At 41.4% G+C, this 15,828-nt stretch overlaps 1 protein-coding gene across 1 annotated transcript in view; it reads left to right on the forward strand.

The window, feature by feature from the left end:
- Nucleotides 1-480: 480 nt before the first annotated feature.
- The window catches only part of REG (proteasome regulator gamma), a 67,793-nt gene continuing 52,445 nt past the window's right edge, over nt 481-15,828 (forward strand). Inside the window, exons 1-2 of the mRNA XM_070085403.1 lie at nt 481-716; nt 9,902-9,934. Of these exons, the coding sequence (XP_069941504.1) occupies nt 681-716; nt 9,902-9,934 (69 nt within the window). The 5' untranslated portion in view covers nt 481-680. The remainder of the gene's footprint in view (nt 717-9,901; nt 9,935-15,828) is intronic.

Below are 15,828 nucleotides of genomic sequence, written 5' to 3' on the forward strand. Positions count from 1 at the left end.
TGTGTATACCTGAATAAACTTACTTACTTACTTACTATGAGTGGGTGTGGGTGGATGTGAGTTAGACCTGTATTAATGTTGGTAGAATTACCGACAATATGTTAAGTAAGAGGACACAACTAATGCGACATTTTATTGTGGAAAACAATAAAATGTCACATTAGTTGCACTTGTGTCGTTTTACTTGAGTTAGACCTGCATAGCATGGGCCAGTATGCCTGCTGCAGCGCTCCTTCTTTCTTACGTTCTCAAGGAGTTGCTAGCAGGAAATATATCTTAAATATTTTGTTTTTATATATGCTGAATGTAGTTTGTCGCACAGAGATCACTTTTTTCTATGTTCAGGACACTAAACTAGCTACATCCTACAGAAGTATATTTATTATTAACAAATGTAAGTATAATGGCACTGAGCGGCTGGACATGAGCTACAGTGTCTGTCATATTCAATTGAATTTAGCGCTTAGTAACACGTGCGCCTCACAAGTATAAGTACCTCAACGGTCTATCATTGTAAATACCTAATTCCGTATAGACCCTTTTTTTCCACTAATATCCAGGATAATACAAAATCTTATTCTTTATATTGAAGGATCAAACTTTTGTTTGTAGTTCGCCGCGAGCGATTCAGTCATTTATGGAGGAAAGGAAACCGAAACAAACCTCCTCGCAGTCTGTTGATGCCATACCTTGAAATGGATGAATTTTTGCCCCAGGTAAAATAAGTATAGAGCTCATTGTTTTGTACTACGCGTTATTTGAAGCCCCTGCTTCTTCGGAGTATATTGCAGCATGATGAGATGTGAGGTATATCGACGAAGCCTTTGACTTGCAACCTTAATACATCCTGCTTATCACGATGCATTATTTCCTACTGTTGTTAACAGTGCTGTTAGGACTTTCATTTAACACTGATTAGACAGTTGAATTCGTTTCCCATACTCTAGTACCAGAGGTACGTTAATATATAAACATCACCCAAACGGGAGTGTCACATTATTTTACTGTTTTGTTATACTAAGTTAAATCCTATAATGAGCTTTTTATATGCCCATAATGACTGTATGGCCTCAAGATTATTGTAATAAATGTTTTATATGTTATGTACCCAAAATCAAACTACAAACTTTAGCTTCATATTTAAAATTTTTAGTGTGAAGAGACCTCAAATATTTATTTAGCACCATACAAAAATGTTTAATAATGCACTAGTTTGGAAATTTATTTCAAAGTATTGTATGCATTATAAAGTATTGGTCCAGCTCTTAACTTACAATTAACAAACTTCTCACCCCAATTTCTAGTTTTGTATGTTGTTAATTAAGTTATTTAAGGTTAGTTATGCAGCTTACAGAGAAGATTTTACTTAGATTATTAATCTAGACCCTAGAAGATTAGTAATCCAGGATAACACAATATGTCTATTTTATTTACATTAGGATCCTTTGATCATCTTCCCCAGGATGTAACATCAAGGACCCAATGGAAATATATCACTGACTATTTTGGGTTATCTTAGGTAATTTACACATATGTTAAACTATGTATGATAATTGTACTTATGTGTAACTGTACCTAAATGAACTTATTAACTCAAAATAGTCACCTACAACAGGTACCTACTTATTGGTAGGTGAATGGAGACAACAGATATAAGGACACATTCCCTGTGTTTAAACCTGTGATGGGATTGAACCCAAAGCATTAAGATGCAAGTTGAAGGTGCTACTACTTGGACTGTGTAAGTAAATTAGTTTATTTAGGTACAGTTACACATAAGGACAGTTATCAAAATGTAGGTGATTACAATTATCATATATAGTAACAGATGTGTAATTACCTAAGATAACTAAAAAAGACAGAAGTTTTTCACCTTTATTAGTTGCAAATTACATAGTCATTATAGATATACCAAAGCAACATTTTACATTGACAGTTTAAAATAAGAGTAATAGGAAAATGACCCCTTATTATATGAAAAAATTATTTACCTGGAGTTTACCTGGAGAGAGTTCCGGGGGTCAACGCCCCCGCGGCCCGGTCTGTGACCAGGCCTCCTGGTGGATCAGAGCCTGATCAACCAGGCTGTTGCTGCTGGCTGCATGCAAACCAACGTACGAGCCACAGCCCGGCTGGTCAGGAACCGACTTTAGGTGCTTGTCCAGTGCCAGCTTGAAGATTGCCAGGGGTCTGTTGGTAATCCCCCTTATGTATGCTGGGAGGCAGTTGAACAGTCTCGGGCCCCTGACACTTATTGTATGGTCTCTTAACGTGCTAGTGACACCCCTGCTTTTCATTGGGGGGATGTTGCATCGTCTGCCAAGTCTTTTGCTTTCGTAGTGAGTGATTTTCGTGTGCAAGTTCGGTACTAGTCCCTCTAGGATTTTCCAGGTGTATATAATCATGTATCTCTCCCGCCTGCGTTCCAGGGAATACAGGTTTAGGAACCTCAAGCGCTCCCAGTAATTGAGGTGTTTTATCTCCGTTATGGGTGCCGTGAAGGTTCTCTGCATTTTCTAGGTCAGCAATTTCACCTGCCTTGAAAGGTGCTGTTAGTGTGCAGCAATATTCCAGCCTAGATAGAACAAGTGACCTGAAGAGTGTCATCATGGGCTTGGCCTCCCTAGTTTTGAAGGTTCTCATTATCCATCCTGTCATTTTTCTAGCAGATGCGATTGATACAATGTTATGGTCCTTGAAGGTGAGATCCTCCGACATGATCACTCCCGGGTCTTTGACGGTGTTTCGCTCTATTTTGTGGCCAGAATTTGTTTTGTACTCTGATGAAGATTTAATTTCCTCGTGTTTACCATATCTGAGTAATTGAAATTTCTCATCGTTGAACTTCATATTGTTTTCTGCAGCCCACTGAAAGATTTGGTTGATGTCCGCCTGGAGCCTTGCAGTGTCTGCAATGGAAGACACTGTCATGCAGATTCGGGTGTCATCTGCAAAGGAAGACACGGTGCTGTGGCTGACATCCTTGTCTATTTCGGATATGAGGATGAGGAACAAGATGGGAGCGAGTACTGTGCCTTGTGGAACAGAGCTTTTCACCGTAGCTGCCTCAGACTTTACTCTGTTGACAACTACTCTCTCTGTTCTGTTAGTGAGGAAATTATAGATCCATCGACCGACTTTTCCTGTTATTCCTTTAGCACGCATTTTGTGCGCTATTACGCCATGGTCACACTTGTCGAAGGCTTTTGCAAAGTCTGTATATATTACATCTGCATTCTTTTTGTCTTCTAGTGCATTTAGGACCTTGTCGTAGTGATCCAATAGTTGAGACAGACAGGAGCGACCTGTTCTAAACCCATGTTGCCCTGGGTTGTGTAACTGATGGGTTTCTAGATGGGTGGTGATCTTGCTTCTTAGGACCCTTTCAAAGATTTTTATGATATGGGATGTTAGTGCTATCGGTCTGTAGTTCTTTGCTGTTGTTTTATTGCCCCCTTTGTGGAGTGGGGCTATGTCTGTTGTTTTTAGTAACTGTGGTACGACCCCCGTGTCCATGCTCCCTCTCCATAGGATGGAAAAGGCTCGTGATAGGGGCTTCTTGCAGTTCTTGATGAACACGGAGTTCCATGAGTCTGGCCCTGGGGCAGAGTGCATGGGCATGTCATTTATCGCCTGTTCGAAGTCATTTGGCATCAGGATAACATCGGATAGGCTTGTGTTAATCAAATTTTGTGGCTTTCTCATAAAAAATTCATTTTGATCTTCGACTCTCAGTCTGGTTAGCGGCTTGCTAAAAACTGAATCATATTGGGACTTGAGTAGCTCACTCATTTCCTTGCTGTCATCTGTGTAGGACCCATCTTGTTTAAGTAGGGGCCCAATACTGGACGTTGTTCTCGACTTTGATTTGGCATAGGAGAAGAAATACTTTGGGTTTCTTTCGATTTCATTTATGGCTTTTAGTTCTTCCCGCGATTCCTGACTCCTATAAGATTCCTTTAGGTTAAGTTCGATGCTTGCTATTTCTCTGACCAGTGTCTCCCTACGCATTTCAGATATATTGGAGAGGAAAATGATGAGGTAGACAACGAGAATTTTCAAATGAAGGGAAATACTGCCATTGGTAACACTATTCAAATTACTTGGGCTCTTGCTTAGAGTACAGCCTCTCCTCACTTGGCATCGTACTTGTTCACCGATGCCTCGGACTTACAATGGGCTCTCTGACCAGTATTCATACCTAAATAATGTATATTAGAGCTGATTTCCCCTATTCTGTTTATTTCAATATACAGTACGCTACTGTATAAATATTTAAAAATATACCAGAAATGTTATAAATGGTGCAAAGGTGATATTAAAACAGTATCAAAGATGGTTGACACAGACTCACTGCCATTATAGTATGCTCCTGGTATGTGCTGGATTAACCAAGCTGTGATGGATATGTGAGCCAGGATAACAACTTGAAATTCAACACCCACATCCAACACATTACAAAAAAAAAAGTGTCCAAAACAGTTGGCATCATCTCCAAGACATTATTGTGTACCCCAAACAGAACTACTTACAGTATACTACACACTTATATACCCCTATCTCTCCTGTGCTTATTGTGCCTGGGGATCCACTACAACTAATCGCCTCAAACCAATAACAGCAAAAGGCTGCAGTATTAATGAATACTTAGTCTACTGCCAGACAACACACACCCCCACTCTTCAAAGACCTAAACCTACTTACTATACAAAACATTTTTTACTGTGCACCTATATATACAGAACAGTAAATTCTAACATTAATCCTGACTTGAAGCACTTCCTTGATAGCTGCAGCAGAACCCATAGACATATAACTAGATATCTTAACAACTGCTAAATATGATAAATGTTTTAACCCCTTCAGGGTCCAAGGCCAAAATGTGAAGTGGTGCCCCAGTGTCCAAGAATTTTCCAAAAAAAATTTTTTTGTTTTCTTATGAAATGGTAGAGAATCTTTTTGTGAAGGTAATAAAGCAAAAAGTACGAAATTTGATGGAAAATTGACGAAATTATGCTCTCGCGAATTTTGATGTGCCAGCGATATTTATGAATTGGTGATTTTGCCGACTTTGACTTCCATTTTAGGCCAATTACATCATTCCAGTCGACCAAATTCTTAGCTATTTTACTAGTATTACTTCTATTCTATCGATTGAGCACAAGAAATCGCCAAGTCAACTGTTTCAACTACAAAATAAAGTGATCGGAAATTGGTAATTTGGCCAATTTAACACAAAGTTCAAAATATTCCAATTTCAAAATAGCGTCCAGAATAAACAATGTAGGCATTCCTGGCACTAAACTAACATTTCCTCAGTTCATTAGTTACGTTTTGAGGCTTTACAAATAAATCCCATTTTGATTTTTTATTCACATAATGAATTTTTATTCACACCAAAAAATAGAAGATTTACTGTTATGCAATATTGTAATAATTGTATAAATATCATCACCACATTTGTGAATGTATATTAGACCCACCAGCTGGCGTGTATTAGACGTGTGAGGTCGTTTGTTTACTCTTGAACATCGGCAAAAATTTAACATTTCCGCTACTTTGAGCTCAGTTTCAAGCCATTTCCAGTGCTAAAACCAATCAAAATCATCTCTATTTCTGTAATATGTCTTCCATTCTATCAAATGAGACCAAGAAATTGCAAATACAACTATAAAAAACATACGAAAAAACACTGCAAAGTTGCTGTTTTAATCGAAAATCTTGGTTTCAGTTTTTTTCTCTTATTATACACAGTGTGCTGCAGGATTTGTTTTATGTGGTGCACACATACCACATAGATGTATTCTCTCATATCTAGGCCCAAGTGTACCACTCACAGTTTATCAGAGTGAGCTGAGCTCATGACGTAGATCTACGGTTTGGACCCTGAACGCAAAGCCGTAGATCTACGGGACGGACCCTGAAAGGGTTAATATGCTAAACAATTCTCTCAACCACAAACATGAAAAACTATATATTCTTATTCTCATTACCATAAGCATAAGAAAAATTATATATTCTTATTCTCATTACCTGTAAACCTTACAAGAATTAATATGACAAATGTGTTAAAAAATGTATTCATATGTTAATGAAGTCTCTCAACTGCAAACACATTAAAGGCTGTATATTCATATCATTACCATTAACCCTTAAATGGTCCAAACGTATATATACGTTTTTTCAACATCTGAAAGTATGTAAAAAAATGTAAATCTTCTTTTTTGTTTTACATTTGAAAACGTGTAAAAAAACTTTTATCTACATTTTTTTTTTTTTGTTATATTTGAAAATATGTAAAAAAAAGTAGATCTACTTTTGTAGCACTACGAATTTGAACGTCAATCTCTTTGGACCGTTTAAGGGTTAATCATAATCTAACCTGTAATCCTTAATTTGATAAATGAGTTATAAAATGTATTACTAAGCTAAGCAGTTCTCATGTATTCCTTGTAATTTCTAAATTTATAGTTTATGATCCCTTACCTGGAGTTTACCTGGAGAGAGTTCTGGGGGTCAACGCCCTGCGGCCCGGTCTGTGACCAGGCCTCATGGTGGATCAGATCCTGATCAACCAGGCTGTTACTGCTGGCTGCACGCAATCCAACGTACGAGCCACAGCCCGGCTGGTCAGGTACCGACTTTAGGTGCTTGTCCAGTGCCTGCTTGAAGACAGCCAGGGGTCTATTGGTAATCCCCCTTATGTATGCTGGGAGGCAGTTGAACAGTCTCGGGCCCCTGACACTTATTGTATTGTCTCTTAACGTGCTAGTGACACCCCTGCTTTTCATTGGGGGTATGTTGCATCGTCTGCTAAGTCTTTTGCTTTCGTTGTGAGTGATTTTCATGTGCAAGTTCGGTACTAGTCCCTCTAGGATTTTCCAGGTGTATATAATCGTGTATCTCTCCTGCCTGCGTTCCAGGGAGTACAGGTTCAGGAACTTCAAGCGCTCCCAGTAATTGAGGTGTTTTATCTCCGTTATGTATGCCGTGAATGTTCTCTGTACATTTTCTAGGTCAGCAATTTTACCTGCCTTGAAAGGTGCTGTTAGTGTGCAGCAATATTCCAGTCTAGATAGAACAAGCGACCTGAAGAGTGTCATCATGGGCTTGGCATCCCTAGTTTTGAAGGTTTTCATTATCCATCCTGTCATTTTTCTAGCAGATGCAATTAATAAAATGTTATGGTCCTTGAAGGTGAGATCCTCCGACATGATCACTCCCAGGTCTTTGACATTGGTTTTTCACTCTGTTTTGTGGAAGGAATTTGTTTTGTACTCTGATGACGTTTTAATTTCCTCATGTTTACCATATCGGAGTAATTGAAATTTCTCATCGTTGAACTTCATATTGTTTTCTGCAGCCCACTGAAAGATTTTGTTGATGTCCGCCTGGAGCCTTGCAGTGTCTGCAATGGAAGACACTGTCATGCAGATTCGGGTGTCATCTGCAAAGGAAGACACGGTGCTGTGGCTGACATCCTTGTCTATGTCGGATATGAGGATGAGGAACAAGATGGGAGCGAGTACTGTGCCTTGTGGAACAGAGCTTTTCACCGTAGCCGCCTCAGACTTTACTCTGTTGACTACTCCTCTTTGTGTTCTGTTTGTGAGGAAATTATAGATCCATCTACCAACTTTTCCTGTTATTCCTTTACTGTATAGCCCTTGTGGCCTAGCACTTCTTTTTGATTATAATAATAATAATGTTATTCCTTTAGCATGCATTTTGTGCGCTATTACACCATGATCTCACTTGTCGAAGGCTTTTGCAAAGTCTGTATATATTACATCTGCATTCTTTTTGGCTTCTAGTGCATCTAGGACCTTGTCGTAGTGATCCAGTAGCTGAGACAGACAGGAGTGACCTGCTCTAAACCCATGTTGCCCTGGGTTGTGTAATTGATGGGTATCTAGATGGGTGGCGATCTTGCTTCTTGGACCCTTTCAAAGATTTTTATGATATGGGATGTTAGTGCTTTCAGTCTTTAGTTCTTTGCTGTTGCTTTACTGCCCCCTTTATGGAGTGGGGCTATGTCTGTTGTTTTTAGTAACTGTGGGACGACCCCCGTGTCCATGCTCCCTCTCCATAGGATGGTAAAAGCTCGTGATAGGGGCTTCTTGCAGCTCTTGATGAACACGGAGTTCCTCGAGTCTGGCCCTGGGGCAGAGTGCATGGGCATGTCCTTTATCGCCTGTTTGAAATCATTTGGCGTCAGGATAATATCAGATATGCTTGTGTTGACCAAATTCTGTGGCTCTCTCATGAAAAATTAATTTTGATCTTTGACTCTCAGTCTGGTTAGCGCCTCACAGACCGTATATATAAGCAATCAATTAATTATTGCTTTTTTAATCCTAAGATAGGCTTAAGTTTGCCCACAATTTTCTTCATACCAGGGGCTTTCTGTATGTACACCTAGTTGACACCCACTTCTGTATGAACATTGTATCATGTTGAAATAAAATTATAATTAAGAGGCTACCAGCAACAACAGTCTGCTTTGATCAGGGAAACACCAGACAAGCCTAGCCCACGACTGGGCTGCAAAAGTAGGAAAATTCTTGAAACCCATCAAAGGTATACTGTACTTGTATAACACAGCTGTATTAATACAGATGTATTAAGAATGGGAAGCTCATAGCTTACTGAGGCTCCAGTAAGAGGGTGAATTTATTCAGATTAATAAGCCCAGAGGGCTAATAACCCAGGATAACTCAGTCAGTCAGTATGGTTCATTTCCATCAGTATCTTTTTTTAGTCCTTCCTGAGACTAACTCCTAGGTATTTATTTACTGCTAAGTAACAGAAAGCAAGTGTTAGGAGGCTTGCCCATATATCACTTCCTGCTCAGGATTTGACCAGGGTATTTTTGGTTGTGAGCTGAACTAGCTACAAAATAGTTAATTTGAGGTTTTATCCAGATGGTTACCTAATAAATTACTGGCCTTGTACCCAACATTTCTGAGCATTACTGATAGCACTATTTTCACTGTAACAAGTTACTGTATATGCATTAAGGCCAGTGATATCACTGATGTTAGTCAACCTGCTAGTCAAATCTTCAATATTTTTTTGTACAGCCTCTCCTCACATAGTGACTTACTCATTTAAATGGTGCAAAGGTGACGTTAAAACAATACCATTGTAGTATGCTCCTCACTTAGCAATGATTTCATTTACAGACGAGGTCTCAGGAACAGAACTCCGTTGTTAAGTGAGGAGAGCCTGTATTGGCAAAGAGTTCTCCCATATATTTAAATTTAATTGCTTTGGACAAAAACTACTCTAGTATTGTATTAATCACTTGGTTACTGAGAAATAAAAAAGCGTAAATCAGAAATATTTCTTGTATATTTTAATTTTGTATTATTATTATTATTTGTATTTAATCCTTCAACTGTCCAAACGTAGATCTACGTTTTCGCACGTAGCACTCCGACCTTCATTTTCTCCATAAAGCATGTAAAAAATGTAGATCTATGTTTGGAGTGCTACGTGAGCGAAGATCTACGTTTGGACAGTTTAACCCGTAAATGGTCCAAACGTATATATACGTTATTTCAACATTTGAAAGTATGTAAAAAAAGTAGATCTTTTTGTTTTTTACATTAGAAAATGTGTAAAAAAACTTAGATCTACTTTTTTTTATATATATATTTGAAAATATGTAAAAAAACGTAGATCTACTTTTGTAGCACTACACATGTGAACATAGATCTGCTTGGACCGTTTACGGGTTAAGGGTTGAGTGAATATATATTAAAAATTTCATATTCATATTAAAATTACTGAAAATTTTATGTTATACCATACATTGCTGAGTGAAAATAATGTTCTAAGATTTATTTTATTTTACTCTTAATTTTATTCAACTGAAGATAATGTTTCAACTTTTCAGGTTGAATCATACAAGGGCACCGTGAAGGAGAAAGTGAGTATCTTTTTCGAGCATATCCAACTGTCACTTCAGGAAAAAAAAAAGACACATGCACGCACACACGCATGAACGCTCGCTCTCTTGCTCTTTCTCTCTCTCTCGCTCTTGTTCTTGCTCTCACTCTCGCTCGCTCACTCACGCTCACTCTCTCACTCTTGCTCTCTTGCTCTCTATCTCTTTCTTTTTCTTTCTTTCTCTCTTTCCTTCTCTCTCTCTCTTTCTTTCTTTTTCTCTCTTTTTTTTTACACAGGGTTTGACAAGGTTAAGGATCCCTAGCTTTATTGACAAGCTATTTACAGGTTAAGGATTCCTAACTTTATTGGCAAGCTAAGAGCTGTTACCTACATCAGCTCATTTGAAAGCATTTTTATTGTTATGAGACATACAAGTAGGGAACAGGATGAAGTTGGAGCCATCTGTGGGCCAGCATTTTCATTTGATCAACTGACTTTATCTCGTTGACATCATTATGCTGTATGAATGTGTTCCATACTCGAGTCATCCTGGGTATATAGGATCTCAGATGGAGTGATGTTCTGGAGAAGGGTACAGCCAGAGTGAAGTTGCTGCTTTCTGCCCGTCTTGTGGCATAAAAGCTTGTTTCTCGCTGTCCTCGAAGTGGATCCAAGTGTGGTACTTTGATAATATTGGCCTTGTACATAACAGTAAGGCCACCCACATCTCTCCTATGTTGAAGGCTCTGCTGAAATGACAGATCTATCCAGGATGGGTCCAGGCGAGAGATGAGACGTCTTGCTCTGTTCTCTACTCTGTCAAGCAGTCGCAGATGAGGGGGGGGGGGCAGGCAAACCAAGAAAGTGGAGCATACTCAAGGTGTGAGCGTACTTGTGCCTCGTACAGAATCTTGCAACCCCTACTGTCAAGTAGATGCAAGATACGGCGAAGTGCTGTAAGCTTCCTGGCTGCCTTGTTTGCAAGATTTACAATATGGTTCTTCATGGTTAGTTTGGAGTCAAATTTCACCCCAAGGATATCAACTTCTTCTCCAGGTGCCAACACCCTCCCATTCATCCTTAATACTGCACCAGCATTACCATCATGGTGCCTAGAGACGATCATCATTTGCATTTTCTGAGGTGCAAATGTTACTTGCCATCTATTTCCCCAAGCTGATATAGCTCTCAGCTGGTGATTGATGTAGCTTAGAGCAGCTGGCATTTCTTTTCTTGGATAAGTGAATGTCAGTGTGCAGTCGTCTGCATATGCATGTGATTCTGGGATGAGATGAAGAAGGTTTCTCTCTCTCTCTCTCTCTCTCTCTCTCTCTCTCTCTCTCTCTCTCTCTCTCTCTCTCTCTCTCTCTCTCTCTCTCTCTCTCTCTCTCTCTCTCTCTCTCTCTCTCTCTCTCTCTCTCTCTCTCTCTCTCTCTCTCTCTCTCTCTTTCTCTTTCTCTCTCTTTCTCTTTCTCTCTCTCTTTCTCTTTCTCTTTCTCTCTTTCTCTTTCTCTCTTTCTTTCTTTCTCTTTCTCTTTCTCTCTTTCTCTCTCTCTCTCTCTCTCTCTCTCTCTCTCTCTCTCTCTCTCTCTCTCTCTCTCTCTCTCTCTCTCTTTCTGTCTCTTTCTCTCTCTCTTTCTCTCTCTTTCTCTCTCTTTCTCTCTCTTTCTTTCTCTCTCTTTCTTTCTTTCTTTCTCTCTCTTTCTTTCTCTCTTTCTCTTTCTTTCTTTCTTTCTTTATACACAGGGTTTGACAAGGTTAAGGATCCCTAGCTTTATTGACAGCTATTTACAGGTTAAGGATTCCTAACTTTATTGGCAAGCTAAGGCTATTACCTACATCAGCTCATTTGAAAGCATTGTTATTGTTATGAGACATACAAGTAGGAAACAGGATGAAGTTGGAGCCATCTGTGGGCCAGCATTTTCATTTGATCAACTGACTTTATCTCGTTGACATCATCATGCTGTATGAATGTGTTCCATACTCTAGTCATCCTGGGTATGTATGATCTCAGATGGAGTGATGTTCTGGAGAAGGGTACAGCCAGAGTGAAGTTGCTGCTTTCTGCCCGTCTTGTGGCATAAAAGCTTGTTTCACGCTGTCCTCGAAGTGGATCCAAGTGTGGTATTTTGACAATATTGGCCTTGTACATAATAGTAAGGCCACCCACATCCCTCCTATGTTGAAGGCTCTGCTGAAATGACAGATCTATCCAGGATGGGTCCAGGCGAGAATGGGGATGAGGCGTCTTGCTCTGTTCTCTACTCTGTCAAGCAGTCGCAGATGAGAGGGGGCAGGCAAACCAAGAAAGTGGAGCATACTCAAGGTGTGGAGCGTACTTGTGCCTCGTGCAGGATCTTGCAACCCCTACTGTCAAGCAGATGCGAGATCACGCTGAAGTGCTGTAAGCTTCCTGGCTGCCTTGTTTGCAAGATTTACAACATGGTTCTTCATGGTTAGTTTGGAGTCAGATTTCACCCCAAGGATATCAACTTCTTCTCCAGGTGCCAACATCCTCCCATTCATCCTTACTACTGCACCAGCATTACCATCATGGTGCCTAGAGACGATCATCATTTGCATTTTCTGAGGTGCAGATGTTACTTGCCATCTATTTCCCCAAGCTGATATAGCTCTCAGCTGGTGATTGATGTAGCTTAGAGCAGCTGGCATTTCTTCTCTTGGATAAGTGAATGTCAGTGTACAGTCGTCTACATATGCATGTGATTCTGGGATGAGATGAAGAAGGTCGTTGAAGTAGACATTCCATAACAATGGACCCAGCACGCTTCCTTGTGGAACACTTGCCCCAATAGGATGCCTTGCTGATTCCGTTCCATTGAGGACTACACTTAGAGATCTACCATGAAGGTAATCACTGAGGAGACATAGTGTAGAGCCTGCAATTCCCAGTGCTTGAAGTTTTGCTAAGAGGCCCTGGTGCCACACCTGGTCGAAAGTGCCAGCAATGTCCAGTGCTACCACACAGCTGACTTTGGATTCATCCAGTGACTGGTGCCACTTAGTGGAGAGGTTTGACAACAGATCAGCAGCAGAGTAACCTTTCCTGAAGCCATATTGGCGATCACAAAGTAGTGAGTGGTAGTCAAAAAACTCTGTCATTTGTCTTGAGATTATTGTCTCAAGGATCTTACCAGTGATTGACAGAGTGACAGTGGTCTGTAGTTGCTGATTTCTGCTCTGCTCTTCTTTTTGTGAACAGGGACTACATTTGCCTCTTTCCATAGAGAGGGCCATTTACACTGTACTAGGCAGTGCTGAAAGATGCGAGTTAGAGGTGCTGCTAGCTGGTCTGCACATCTTCTCAACAATCTTTGGCTCAACTTGTCTGGGCCCACAGCCTTTTCTTGGTCAAGCGATTTAAGAAGGAAATGCACCTCCTCCTGCCTTATTGTCACCACTGACAGTTTTGACACAGTTCTTGCAGCTAGCCAAGGAGGGTCCCTTGCTGGATCAGGAACTTGCATTTTGGTAGCAAAGTGTTCAGCAAAGAGGTCCGCCTTCTCTTGACTACTAGTAGAGGTGGTCCCATCCTGTCGATTTAGAGGTGGAATAAGTTCATCAGGCAGATAACCTTGTCTGTCCTTGACCAGGGACCACCAGGTTTTGGAGCCTACCCTACCTGATGCTAACTTTCTTTTAGTGTCCACCTCCCATTTAGCAATGGCCCACTTTTGAACATCACCCATATGCCTACAGGCTTGCATGTGCAAGTTCCTGTTATAGGTGGTAGGATGTCTCTTATACCTTCGTCATGCTTTGTACTTACCAGTAGCAGCCTCTCTACAACCCAAACCAAGGCTGATCTGTGAAACCGTCACATATTGCCGGTGAGGAATGTGTTCTTGTTGTAGATTAAGGATGTGTCCAGTGAAGGCTTTCACTTGGTTGTCAACATCCCCTTGGAAGAAGCATTCCAGTCGGTGGTGGCGAGCTCAGAGCAAAGGGAGCTGGTCCAAATACCTCTTTCCCATAGCCAGGTTGTGCGTGTGGACTCCTCACCTCGTTCTGTTGGGATCTTAAGTGTCGTAAAAACAGCCTTGTGGTCAGGCGATCCAATGTAGCCGAGGGTTGACAAGTGACTATGCCTTCTGCCAGATCACTCACTACTGGGTCAAGGGAGGAGGGCCAGAGATATGAGTAGGGAAATCAACAAAGTTTCTCATGTCAAACACTGCAAGAAGGTCATCAAAGTCCCTCTGTATAAGGTGCTGGTTGAGGTCACCAACAGTTATAATATGTTGACAATTGTGTTGTAGCAGAAGGGAGTCAATATTTTCCATTAGGAAGTTGATAGGGTCTGCATGTTGCCACTGAGGTCTGTACATTGCACATGCTAGTACAGAGGTACTAGTGTTTATACAGAGCTTGAAGAACATCATTTTCAAGATGTGTAGGGGTGGCAACATCAATGTGCTGGGCATGAACACTTTTAGAGAAGCACACAGCAACACCTCCTCCTTGCCCTTGCCTGTCTCTTCTCATCCATGAGGTGTAGCCAGCAATTCTTGCAAAATTTTCTGGAGTCCTGTCATCCAAAAATGTTTCAACAACAGCTATCATGTCGGGACGTCGAGTGTTCACAAAACTATGTGTGAGCTCTAATGTTGGCCGACAGGATGCTGATAGATTGTCTCCTCATGATGAAGTGGTCAGCTTGAGGTGGTGGGTGTGTAGGGAATGTAAGGTGCCTGCCCTTGAGAGAGGTAGGGTACTGAGGCAGCTGCAGGGATGTAGGTCTGAGGTCTTGTATAAGGCACAATCCCACCTGCTGGGCTGGGATAGGAGTAGCTAAGTGGGTGACGTGTGAGAGTGTTCACCAATTCAGAGATCCTGCTTGTTTGTTCTGAGAACAGGTCTCTAAACAGGTGGCTCTGTCTGTCAAGTTCCTTTTTCTTCCGACACTGGTCCTCCTGATGTCCTTTCTTGTAGCAGTTTACCTGGGTTTGTGGAGAGTTCGGGGTCAAGCGGCGGCCCGATCTGTGACCAGGCCTCTGGTGGATCAGGCCTGATCAGCCAGGCTGTTGCTGCTGGCTGCCACGCCAAACCAACGTCTGAGCCACAGCCCGGCTGATCAGGAACTGACTTTAGGGTGCTTGTCAGTGCCAGCTTGAAGACTGCCAGGGGGTCTGTTGGTAATCCCCCTTATGTGTGCTGGGAGGCAGTTGAACAGTCTCGGGCCCCTGACACTTATTGTATGGTCTCTTAACGTGCTAGTGACACCCCTGCTTTTCATTGGGGATGGTGCATAAACGTCTGCCAAGTCTTTTGCTTTCGTAGTGAGTGATTTTCGTGTGCAAGTTCGGTACTAGTCCCTCTAGGATTTTCCAGGTGTATATAATCATGTATCTCTCCCTCCTGCGTTCCAGGGAATACAGGTTTAGGAACCTCAAGCGCTCCCAATAATTGAGGTGTTTTATCTCCGTTATGCGCGCCGTAATTACACCTGGTATCTCGCAGGCAGTTGTTGGCAGTGTGCCCCTTCCGGTGACAGCGAGAGCACAGCCTAGGTGCCTGGGAGGGTGGACGAGGATTTGTTGCACCTCCTGTGTTTTGCAGATTTGTCCTCAGATTCTGCCGCTGGAACTGTGTTAGTGGAGGACGAGACGGCTGTAGATGTCTTCCTCCTCCACGTCCTCTTCCACGTCCTCTGCCCCGTCCTCTACCAGTTCTGACAGATGTGTCCCTGCTGTTCGTACTTTGGCTCTCTTTCTCTCTCTCTTTCTTTCTTTCTCTCTTTCTCTCTCTTTCTCTCTCTCTTTCTCTCTCTCTTTCTCTTTCTCTCTCTTTCTCTCTCTTTCTCTCTCTTTCTCTTTCTCTCTTTCTCTTTCTCTCTCTCTTTCTCTTTCTCTCTTTTTCTCTTTCTCTCTTTTTCTCTTTCTCTCTTTCTCTTTCTCTTTCTCTCTCTCT

This window comes from Cherax quadricarinatus, chromosome 16 (genome assembly GCF_038502225.1).
Source record: "Cherax quadricarinatus isolate ZL_2023a chromosome 16, ASM3850222v1, whole genome shotgun sequence".
Lineage (NCBI taxonomy): Eukaryota > Metazoa > Arthropoda > Malacostraca > Decapoda > Parastacidae > Cherax > Cherax quadricarinatus.